Source organism: Chiloscyllium plagiosum, chromosome 1 (assembly GCF_004010195.1).
Source record: "Chiloscyllium plagiosum isolate BGI_BamShark_2017 chromosome 1, ASM401019v2, whole genome shotgun sequence".
Taxonomy (NCBI): domain Eukaryota; kingdom Metazoa; phylum Chordata; class Chondrichthyes; order Orectolobiformes; family Hemiscylliidae; genus Chiloscyllium; species Chiloscyllium plagiosum.
This window is the reverse complement of record NC_057710.1, coordinates 68,750,892-68,763,218: the sequence shown is the minus strand read 5'-3', so window position 1 is coordinate 68,763,218 and position 12,327 is coordinate 68,750,892. Positions and strand designations below refer to the sequence as shown.

The following is a 12,327-nucleotide window of genomic DNA, read 5'->3' as shown; positions in this document are numbered from 1 at the left end:
TGCTCTTTAGTATCCATTCAACGTTGTTTGCATGGTGACTACTTCATCTGGTATTGTCGGAAAATGTCAGGACAAAAACTGTAAATACAGTACATCAGAACACCGAGATTTCAATAGATTCGCTAAACGGACAATGCATACTTTAGAGGCGGTTGGAACCCCGTTGTATTTTGTGTATAAATATGCTAAGTTATCGTGCCTTATCCAGTCGTTGTACCTGGAATTTAATAACTAAGAATTTCTTTGTCTGTTAAAGGAAGTGCAGGTCTTTAAAACCTCTCTGCTGTTTTGACAATAATAATTAGAAATCGGAATTCCGGCCATCCAATTGGGAGCGAGCGGGAGTTTGTTGCTGGGCAGATCAAGGCGACCGATGTTGACCGCACAGTCGGTTGCCAGGCAACAGGTGGGCGGGGTGCCGGGGAAATTCCCCCCGCCCACAAGAAAGCAACAGGAGACGGGGGAGGGGGGGAGCGATGGGCGGTCATTTAACCGGGAAAAGCAGCGGCACCCCCGCAGCGCCAGGGCGAGATTCCAGGGGGTTGGGCTAAGAAGGCGAAGTTGCAGCCGAGGGTGACTGCAGGCCCGGGTCAGAATGAAGGCTGAGCTGCTCAGTCCCGCAGCAGTTTGCAGCTATGGTTGCAAACGCGACGGGCGAAGAAGCTCCGCTGCAAGCGGCGCCCAGCCCCGGCAAAAGAAAGCGCTGGGCGGCTGCCGTCAGCGAGGATGTCACTCCGGAAGACAGGGCTGAGGGAGTCCCGGACGGCGCGGGCATCCGAGCGCCGCTGAAAAGACTCAAGTGCCCGAGGTACAGAGCCTGGAGCTCGGGGTCGGGCCGCCGCTGTGGCCTGGAGCCGTCACTTTGTACCCGCCCTTCAGAGGCGGACAGTGACAGTCCCGCCCTTCCAAGCTGCGACTCCCCTCGCCGGCTGACAGCTCGCCTCGATTTACAGTTTCTCAGGGAATACGGACAGAAATGCTACCACCTTAATCGAGAATCTGAGAAGAAATTTCATCCCCGGAACTGCCTGGCACGTCAGCCCCAGGTAAGAAGTAGCATCAAATCGGCGCCCCCGCTCTGAAAGCAGAACTGCTCAATGTAATTCCTGTAACCGCAAGAGTATTGGCGAACTTTTTTTATTTCAAAGAACGGGACTTACTTGCGCTATATTAAACGGAATATACAATTGGCACAGGCAATTTGACACACTTTCTCTGATAGTGTTAAATCTTGCACCCAAACACCACTCTCCTGTCCCAACACATCCGTTAATAAAATTCCCGATTCATTCACACACATTGCTCCCATCATGAGCAGAGCAGATGAGATGGGCACCGTTACATGACCCTCAACACCTGCCTGAGGGCAACCTGGCCGCATGTTTCTGTATGTTTACTGTCCCCTTCACAGGTAACTGCAGAAGACAGATGTAAACTGGTTAGCTGGCTGATCCCAGTTCACAGACACTTTAACTTCTCCTTCGAATCGATGTGCCTCACTGTGAACATTATGGACCGTTTCCTTCAAACGACCCCCGTGGCTTCCGATTGTTTCCAGCTTGTTGGAGTAACGTCGCTTCTCCTCGCATGCAAACAAGTGAGTGACTGGCTTTTCAATGCCGTCCCGGTCCTGTAACTCCCTTTTAAACAGCAAGTCCGCTTAATCAGAACGGAAGAAGCATGCATGCGCATTTTTCAAAGTGGTTAAAATCAATCAAATATTGGTCATTATTTAAATTAATGTATCAATTCTTATTAATGTTACTGGACTAATTTCCCCCGATTCCTCCCCTGAAGATACTGGGTGATAGTAGGGAACATTTCCCTGACTCCCCAGAAACCATTTTTGTTAAAGTGCAAACCCAGAGAAAGAGCACCGGTACAGGCGGTGTCGTGACCTCAGTGGGGCGAGGGTGTGTCCTAAGTTTCTGTTGAGCAGAGTACTGTATTTTGTAAATTAGTTTCCAGAAACGCACAGTTTGCGGCATGTACCATTGGTTATTTTCATACCTGTAGCTGAAAAGGAGGGGAGCCTGCTCCTATAAGAAGCTGCGATCCCGGTGAGTGTACCTTAGATTACAGGAACTGCAACCTTGTAGCCCTTTTACTACATCAAGGCTCTCCCAACTTGTGTTCAGGCACGAAACGTGCCTCTTCGCCAATGTTCTGGTACTGCTTGTAAATCAATACAACCGCTAGTTTGAGACATAATGCACATAACCTAGAATGTAAATGGGATGAATGAGATTTTGCAATGTTTGTTGATAGAAACAGGAAATTAGAGGAACCGCTTTCCTGATCTGCTTTAGAAAGTGCCATTTTATGTTCAGCTTAATACGCCAAGTGGGCTTCTGGTTAAGAGACTGACAATATAGAATGCCCCTCAGTAAGTTACCAATGTACACGCTCAGTTCCTGACTAAATGGCTGTGGGAACTAACTCAACCTGTTGCTTATTTTTCCTCCAATGCCCATCTCTCCAGGTTGAAGTTTACCCTCCCAGAATTAAACAGCTCCTTTCTCTCTGCTGTGACGCGTTTACCGGGGACCAGCTCCGAAACCTGGAGTGTATCATCCTCATCAAACTCAATTTCGAGCTGCTCACACCGAGCGTGGACTTTTTCTTGGAGCATTTTACCATCACCAGGATAGAGCATGAACAGCCGCGCAGTCAGGCTGCCAGCTCAGAGCGCCTGGCCAGGCGCCTTGTCGAGCTCAGCTTCGCCGACTACTCCTTCAATGGATACCCGCCCTCCCTGCTGGCCAGCTCTGCCCTCATCCTGGCCGATCGGATGTTACATCCCGGGGGAGATCCCAGCTCGGAGCTCAGCGGTTACCCGCCCTGCCTGCTGGAGGACTGTGTGCAGAGACTGAAGTTGCTGGTAGCTTTGAACGAAGAGTCATTGGCTCCCTTGCAAGTGTTTGAGCCGACAGACAGAGAGCTCAGCACTGAGTTCTGACTATGCTTCCCAGCCCCTCACATTAAGGGCACCTCTGTTTTCGCACAGCATTGCATCAACGTTAATCAAAATCAAACAAAATCATAAGATTCGACTATATGTAGGTGAAGAAAACGACTGGAAATCAATGGGACTGTTAGTTTACATTTACAGATTAGAGTTTTAGTTTAGGTGGAACTCGTAAAGTCATTCACTGCATGCACATAGGGGTGATACAAAAATGTCATTAATGCGGGATTATGAGGGAGATAACAGAAGTCTGAAAACTTGACGATAATCTCTTTTTATTGTGAACAAATGAAACATATCCGACCTCAGCCGTGCTGTTTACTAAGGAAGAATAGTACTGTAATCTGTAAATATATTGTATGTATCTCATATTTTACAACGGCATTATGGATTTATGTGACTAAACATTAAATTATTTATTTAGCGTTATAGCCTAGATTTCTTTTCGTGTCTAATAAATTGTTCTTCTTACAAATCCTTCCAGATCTCATTTGTGTTCATCATTCAGGAATATTCTCTCGATTTCTCCAATTTCTTACCGAGGAGCGTAATAGTACACCGATTAATTCGCTCAGAGACTGAACCTAGAGCATTCCTCAGTCCCTTATTTTTGAATGTTCACAAATCGAATCAGAACCGAGGAAAAATTAAACTAAGGAATGTGCAATGAAATGACAGATAAATACAAATCTAGACTAACCTGTATGTGTTCATATCTCCAGCAATCCCGCAATTATCATACACAAATGTTGATAATGCCACTTCATTTGTAAATATTAACATCATGATTGTTCAGTAATTTCCCTCCAGGTTTAGTTTAGATTGGAGGACAAGTGGATGGAAAATAATCAGTTCATGATAACATTTTTTATCGAATGGAGAACAAACAGCAGGCACTAACTGTTTGATGCAGAGAAAGAAAGTATATTTATACACCTCATCCACAGGAAATCTCAAACTTCGTTTACCCTCTAACTTCACTTTCAATCATTCTGAGTTAAAAATCACACAACACCAGGTTATAGTCCAACAGGTTTAATTGGAAGCACACTAGCTTTCGGAGCGACACTCCTTTATCAGCGGCATCTCCAAATCAATCATTCTGAGTTGTTACATAGCCACACTGCTAAATTAAAACTTTCCACATTATAGGATCCGAAAGTCTCCTGGCTGCTGGCAAACTGAATATGAACGTCCCAATACGCTTAAAAGGAGTTTGTCCCGCTTGAACCCATTCTTAACGTTTCCACAGATCAGTTCAATGGTCAATAGACAATAGGTGCAGGAGTAGGCCATTCTGCCCTTCGAGCCTGCACCACCAGCAAGGAAATCGAGAGTAGATTATGACTGTGGGGAGGGTGGGGAGGGTGGGGGGGGGGGGGGGGTGGGATAGAGGATTGAATTGCAAGGAGCAGCACCAGAAATGTGACCTCGATCTCATTAAAAATAAAATACTGCGGATGCTGCAAACTCACATAAAAAACAGAAAATACTGGAAAAACTCAGCAGCTCCGGCAGCATCTGCAGAGAGAGAATACCTTCTGAAGAAGGGTCTCTGGACTGAAGACATTATTTGTATTTTCTGTTTATTTCTATCTCACTGTGCTCAATATCCCAAGTAAGGTCAAGAAACCTTAACTCCGCCCCTTTCTCCACAGATATCCCTGAGTTTCTCCAGCATTTTCTGTTTTTTATGTGATTTTCCAGCTTCTGCTGTATTTGATTTGGTTTAAATTGGAAGATTAAGGGATAATCTGATCCAGGTAATGACAGTGTTAAACCGGAGAGGATAGACACTTTTACTCCAGTTTTTCAGGTGGGAAATCGAAAATTAGTGGACACTGTCTAGTCCGGATGCAATGGTTCTAGACTATTCTGAAACAAAATAAGGAAGCACATTTTCACACAAACTCTACCCCGCTACCCCTCAAATAACTCTACCCCGCTAATGTTGTGGATACTACGACACTTGGAGAGTTCAAGATTGGGCTAAAGTTTGGTCAAGCGAGGGGAATATAGATCAAAGCTAGATAACGCAGTCGAAATACAGATCAAACGCAATCTAAGTGAAGGAGGAAGAATTGAAAGGGCTGAATGGCCTACACTTGTTTAGAAAGCTCGCCTGCGATTACTGTTATGATAACACGTGCGTGTTTATAAAACAAAGGCTTTCTTGTCGAAATCAGACGCACGTAGTTTCTATGCAAATATGAAGGTTAGTAATTGGCAAATATAAAGAAAGTAATGATAGAGAGTTTGTCTCCAAATTGCACAACGATTACAATTCTGAAGAAGGGTCACTGGACCCAAAACATTAACTCTGATTTCTCGCCTTGGATGCTGCCAGACATGCTGAGCTTTGCCAGCAATTTCTGGTTGTGTTTCTGATTTCCAGTATCCGCAGTTCTTTGTTTATTTTTTGTACAATTAGTATCGGTTCCAGTGAAAGCATAAAGCCATGTAATTCGTCTAGAAATACGGGTTCTCTTCCAGTTTCACCCAGTCATAAACGCAACTTTACAAATTAGAGTTACTCGCTAGAAATGTAACTAAATCGTTCTGAATATTTATTCACTTTATTTTATATAAGCGCCCAGTTCGGGGACAGCCCTGCAGTCAATCAGTATCAGGAACATGTCCCGTGTATTTATTTATTTACATTTATCGCAATCAGTACTTCATTTAAAACCATTCTCTCACTATCTTCCATCAATTACATTTTCTGCAGGTACACAGTCAATTACAGTGAGAGAGAATCATTATTTCCCCAGGTGACAATACCACGAATTGTTCATTCTCTCGGCATGCGCATTTATACAATTTACTACCTTGAAAGGGATAACTGTTAAATAGTTTGGGATTGTTATGGGGCCACAGTAATATCACCATGTCAGCGACAAAGGTCTGCCCTTCACTAATAACGCCACGAACTAATTCACTCCTTTCACCGAGGACTAACGGCACAAACGGTTTTAGGTCTTTGTTAAAGGCTGTCTTTCTGAGCATTTATGCAGTTGTGTAAAATTACGGTTAACGTGGCGCCAATGAAGGTGAAAAAGGCGCAACGCGAAGTATCGGAGCTGATTTACAAAGTACGAATGGTCTCAGGGGGCGGTGGCTCTTGAAATGCAGAGCCCTGGCCGTGCACAGATTGCCTTGTGTTTAAGGCGCCACCTCTGGCGCTGCTTCTGCCTGTTCGGGGAAGACCTTAATTGGGCCTTTCTACTACAATTACACATCTCCAGGGACGCTGAACCCGTCGAGACGGAGTGGGAAAGGGTTTGATTGGGCGAAGCAAATAACGGTGCATGTTCCTGCTATAAGACCAACAACGTTCCAACTGATTGTCATTTAATTTCGACATCTTTCAGTTATTTCAATATAAATGACCAATTTACCCGAACAGATCTTTGATAAACGTTTAGACTATATTGTGGAACAACCAGTCTTATTCATTGATACTAAATAGAAAGGGAGTCACATATCTGCCTTTATTTTACCCAAGACATCAGTGGACATGCAAAATGGAAGAAAAGTCTTTGGAGAGATTTATCCGAATCGGATGGTGGAGTTACCGATCCGCACTTCGGCAAAAAAACAACCAAACGTTGACAAAAAGGTACACACCTCACTTAAACAGCAACTGTTTAAACTCACCTTTCAGTAAAGAATTGTTAATGACAGTCAAGTGCGATTTCTATTTGTCAAATTAGCTGTTACTCTTCGTGCAGTACATATGGGTTATAGTTCTGTATTGATAAATGCACATTTAATTTAATGTGTGGTGATAAAACTTTTGTTCAAACATCATATTAAGTCAATCATAAATGAACAATTCCCCATCACTACTATTCTGCATGTTTGTTATCGTTGTATTTGAATAATGCTGACATTTTCTTATGTGAACTCATATTGACAGAAGTATGGTTTTATTTTATCTTCAAATTGCGCTTTTCCTGGCATGTGCAGAAAGATCTGCAGAAAGCCCTCGGAACGAGCTCGCAGGTGACCATTTATTCTGAAGCCGCAAACAGTATCCCAGACTCAGGTACAGACAGAAGTTTCATTCACTCCTTTCGCCAGGCACATAATCGAAACTCAAACCCACTTTTTTTGTTTAGCATTCGTGACTATAGATGAGACGGTGTGGCAGGATTTGGCAGTTTGTACATCAAGTCTACACCAGGAATCTTCAAATGAATCCAGTCCGCAGGTATGTGTCGCAATTGATTTATTCTCATTCGTTTTTGTAAGGTGGTGTGAGTGTTAGTGTGAGAGAGTGTTGGTGTGTGAGGGAGAGTGTACGGATGCCAATATGTCAATTGGTGAATGAACCGTGGGTTAGGTGAGATTCTGTGAATGAGTGAAATTGTCAGAGTTTAAGTAATGTGTAAGAACCAGTGTGTAAGTCTGTGAATGAGGAGGTGAATGATAATGACGGAGTATGCATGTGAATCATTCTGAGAATCTGAGAATTTTTGGATAAAGCACTGTATTCAATGAATGAATATGCATGAATGAGATTGTGTGTTGAGCATGAATGAGTATCTGAGAGCCAATCAGTGCCCGCATCAGAGGATGTATACATAAATAAGGTCTGCGAATAAATGGCGAAATATGAATGGCTGGCTGAGGTACTTTACTCCGTGCGTGAGACTAAATGGCCTATTCTATTTGCGTATGTGCTTCATTCTCTGCTGTTCGTGCAGAGATAATTGGGAACTGTATTTGTCTTTTATTTGTTGAATTATTCTGATCATGTCATTATTTCAGTTTAGAAAATATATTTTATCTGTTGTGCAGATTATAAATATGTTGTGAGAAATCATTTTAACATACTTGATTAAAATATTCATTTCAGAAAGAACATTTAATTTTATTTAACAACCCATGTTTACGCTAGAGTCCCTTGGATTTCATGTCAAAACCAAAACAAGTTGTTCTCTTTCACATTCTCAGTGTCCTCCATTCTAATAGCTTCTGTTTTTGTTGATTAGAAATGTTTGGATTGAAGGATTATCATCCTGGAAAGCTGTGATGAAATAATTTAATGTACTTTGACACTTTTCGAACATGTTTCTAATGCATTCTATTTATATAATATTGATGTTAGATTCAGTTCAAAAGTGGTATCCAAATTAACTCGCCACAGATTTTTTAAATAGGCACATAGTAGATCTTTCATTCCATTCACATTTAATATTTTGCTATAATATAATATTTTGAAGATTCTCACTTGAAAGCCCATCAGGATTCAAAAATATTTATAATTGATCTTCCAGTTTTGGCTATAATTCACAAGAGAACTATCAATATTTCAGTGCATTAAACAGAATGCAAATTGGAAACTAAAACAGAAAATGTCAATTTTCTAAACATGAGGTAGCTTTCCTTTTACTTTTTTATTTCAAAAAATATACTTTATTCTTTAAAACATCTCTTTGTATATAAACATTGTCACAAAAGTAGTTTGGTTCTGTACAGTTGTGTATCAAGTAAATAAACAAAACGTTGGGCTTTGACTCTATCCAAAAAACCCCAAAGACGTCTTGTGTATGTGTTAATATTTCCATATATTTGAGGCACTGGGAGGCCATTTACCTTCATCAGCCCTTTTGCCTATAACTGAGGTACATGGATGAAAATGAAAAGGGATAGAGATCTTTTAGGTCTGATGAATAGCTATGTGAAGCATGAGATACAAATGTTAGTACTGAAATGAGGTGGCAGGTGAAGTTCACTGCTGGCAGGTATATCTCATCTTTTCTGTGGGGTACACACACACACACACACACAAACTTGTTCTATTGGAACATCATTCCACAGCCTTTTGGGATGAAAACACCTCTGGCTGTTGCTATTTAACAGAAAAGGCCCCAGAGAGTAGCCAGGAATGCCACTACAGGCTTCTTTTCCCTGCAGCAAAACTCTTGATTCATTCCAGCTATTTCCAATGAGAGGTTCTACTATGGCAGGAACCATTCCACTGGGGGGAAAAAAAACATGGGATTTTGTTTATACACTAAGCGTAGAATACCTTCGAGGTGCTGTTCCTCATTTTTGCCTAATGGTGTTGGAGAGAAAAATTCTGCTAACATGTTAAATTTTATTGTCACTGTGTTCTAAGTTAACTGAAATCATGCAGTGATTCTGTAATTTGTTCAGATAATGATAGTCTTTAGGGGATTATCAATTTGGCATAGAGAACAGTATAAACAAGAACACTGCTTGCTACAGGATGGTAATGTTCTTGGCCATTAGATTTAAATGTAGTTTTGCAATTTTGAATTTTTGATTCCTGTGGATCAACAATTGCAAAAGGAAATATTTAATAATGTTGGTTGATATTTGATAGCTTTGGTTCAATGAACATAAACACAATTTAATTGTAAGGTACAATAGGTACAAAATTCAGAGTGATAATTCTCCTTTTTAGGGCATACCAGCAGAGGTAGTGGTCTAGTAGTGATATTGCTACGCTATTAAATCAGACAGCCAGATAATGCTCTGGGAATGTGGGTTCAAATCCTATCATGAAAGATAGTAGACTTGAATTCCACAAAATATATTGAATTAAGAGTCTAATAATGACCATAAAACCTTGTCTGGTCTGTATGTGACTCCAAAGCCAAAGCAATGTGGTAGACTCTTAATTCAGGGTCATTACAGATTTATTCAAACAAGGACTAAAGAGCTGAATTCCCAAGGTGAGGTGAGAGTGACAGCCCTTGACGTCAAAGCCACATTCAACATCAAGGAGCCCTTGCAAAGATGGAGTCAGTGGGCATCAGGGGGCAAACTTTCCACAGATTGGAATCGTACCTGGCAATAAGAAGATGATTGTGGTGTTATGGACCAGGCCAGACCCCCAGAAAGTAGCCCAGACCCTAATTTTGCTAGTTGTTTTAAGCAGGTGTAACGCAGATATTCCATGAGGGATGCAGTTGATCAAACCATATAACTTTAAATAAAACAAAATGTAGATTGCCGAATGAAACACAAACTAAAGAAAACAAAATAATGAATAACTTAACCTATCCAAAAACTCAACTGATCATCCCAACTTAATGATGCTGTTCCAAATACTTGCAACAATCCCCATAAACACTCCTTGGTACAAAAGGTAAAACCAAACACAGGTTCTTACAGGAGAGATGTCAGAGAGAGAGAGGATCAGCTTGGACTTGCTTCTTTGCATCTAGTAGATTTTACAACTGCCTGACTGCTCTCAGTGAATAGCCAGACCAAACCAGACAAAAGCTGAGCTGGAGAACTGGCCACTCTCCTTTCATTGTACAAATGTTTCTTTTTAAACTTAAAAGCCTTTTTCCTGAGGCAGTATCTGTTAGCTATAATCAAATCGGCCCTAAAACCCTTCAACTTAGATTTTTCAGAATCTGCATCTTTTATGACCTCTCTGAACAAAAACAAAGACAATATAACCTTGTTAAAGGAGCAGCATCCTCACAGTGGCTGTTGGAGATCAGTCATCTCAGCTCTAGGACATCTTTGTAGGAGTTCATCAGGGTGGTGTCCTAGACTCAACCATCTTCAGCTACTTCATTAATGACCCTCCCTCCATCATAAGGTAAGAGGAGGGAGATGTTTGTCAATAATTGCACAATGTTCAGTACCATTTGCAACTCTTTCGATATTGAGACAGACTGATGTTCAAATGCAACAAGATCTGGACAACATCCAAACTTGGACTGACAAGTGGCAAGCAAGATTTATGCCACACAAGTGCCAGGCAATGACCATCTCCAATGAGAGACAATCTAATCACTGCAACCTGACATTCAATAGTGTTAACATCACTGACTCCCCCCACTATCAGCATACTGGAAGTTGCTATTGACTAGAAGCTCAACTGGACTTGATCCATTAACACAGTAGCTACAAGAGCAGGTCAGAGGCGAGGAATACTGCAGTGAGTAGTTCATCTCCTGACTTCTGAAAGCCTATTCACCTTCTACAAGGCACAAGTCAGAAATATAATGGAGTACTCCCCACTTGCCTGGATGGGAGCAACTCCAATAACACTCAAGAAGTTTTACACCGTCTCATACAAAACTTGTCTTCTGGACAATTATGGATGGACAATAAATGCTGGCCATCTGGTATGCCCACATCCTGTGCACCGTGTGTGTGCTAACATCACTCAACAACTGTATGACCGCAAACAAGAACAGTCAATGTTGAAATATAGAATTGATTTTTCAGCATCTAAAAAAAAGACAAATTGACATTTTGAATATTGACCTACTGACAATTCTAGATTATTATGGTTCAGCTGAGATGTCATAATTTGCAGTTGTTTTCAATATAAGAAACTATTTTTAAAATCCTTTTTCCACTGGGAGAAAAATAAATAAAATTTATAAAGGTGTCAATCTAAAATCGATGGTAAAAATATGCATAAATTGTATAACAAAAATAATAATAATTTATGTTTTAACAAGATTCAAACTTATTGGTGGATTTTAAATTGAAGTAAATGGTTTAATTTCCTTTATTTTAGGTGAAATGAGTACATAACTCTTACATTTTTGTGTGTAGAGTTAAAATTTCTTGATAGTCACAGTATGTTCTCTTTTGAGATGAAACACTTCATCAATTAAGTTCCTTTTGCATGTTGAAAAAGTACTTTTAAGATGAAATGCTTTGATGTCTCAAGAGGCTTGTGAAGCAGCCTAAAATACTAATTATGAAATTACCATTGTAATTTAGTTAATCTAATTGAGAGTTAATAAATACATTTGAACTGATAACTAAAACAAAAGAGACAAATTGCATTTATGACATCTACAAGATTTTCAGTGAATAGCATGGAGTACATAATTGCTGTCAGTGAGTTACAACATTCAAGCAGAATGCTCCAATTCAATTATACCAGTAGGAGCATCATGCATCAATTTATGAACATCATTAGAATCTATAATCAAATCAAACATTCAAGTTAGCAAAAACTTTATCTGAAACAATTTATTGTTATTTCTAACTAACATTCAGCTTTGGCTTTTTTAAATTGTCATCAACATCCTGAGTTAATTCAGTTACATGCTGGAAGTTTCATATTATAGGTCAATCTTTGGACAGTAGATTGTCAATTTCAAACACAAGCTATGTGTTAGGTACTGTAAAAGAGATTCATCATGAGTATTAATATAACAATGCAATTCATAGTCAAAGGGGTTCATATGCCTTGGCAAACTGAATGCAAAGCCTAATATTCATCAGAGTTCATTTGATAAGCTACAAAGTATTGCATATATTGATTGGATTTAAACTTAAGAACCAGCTGTTGGTTTTCAGTGAGATAATTTTATACATTTGGTTTTATAGTGTTGGGGAATTAT

The 12,327-nt window shown here is 40.4% G+C and overlaps 1 protein-coding gene across 1 annotated transcript; it reads left to right on the top strand.

Moving 5' to 3' along the window:
- On the top strand, positions 1-3,401 carry LOC122555558 (cyclin-O). Its single transcript, XM_043701584.1, has 3 exons — positions 1-1,046; positions 1,412-1,597; positions 2,483-3,401. The coding sequence occupies exons 1-3, from the start codon at positions 636-638 to the stop codon at positions 2,957-2,959; spliced, it is 1,074 nt and encodes a 357-aa protein (XP_043557519.1). The 5' UTR covers positions 1-635; the 3' UTR covers positions 2,960-3,401.
- The last annotated feature ends 8,926 nt before the right edge of the window (positions 3,402-12,327 follow it).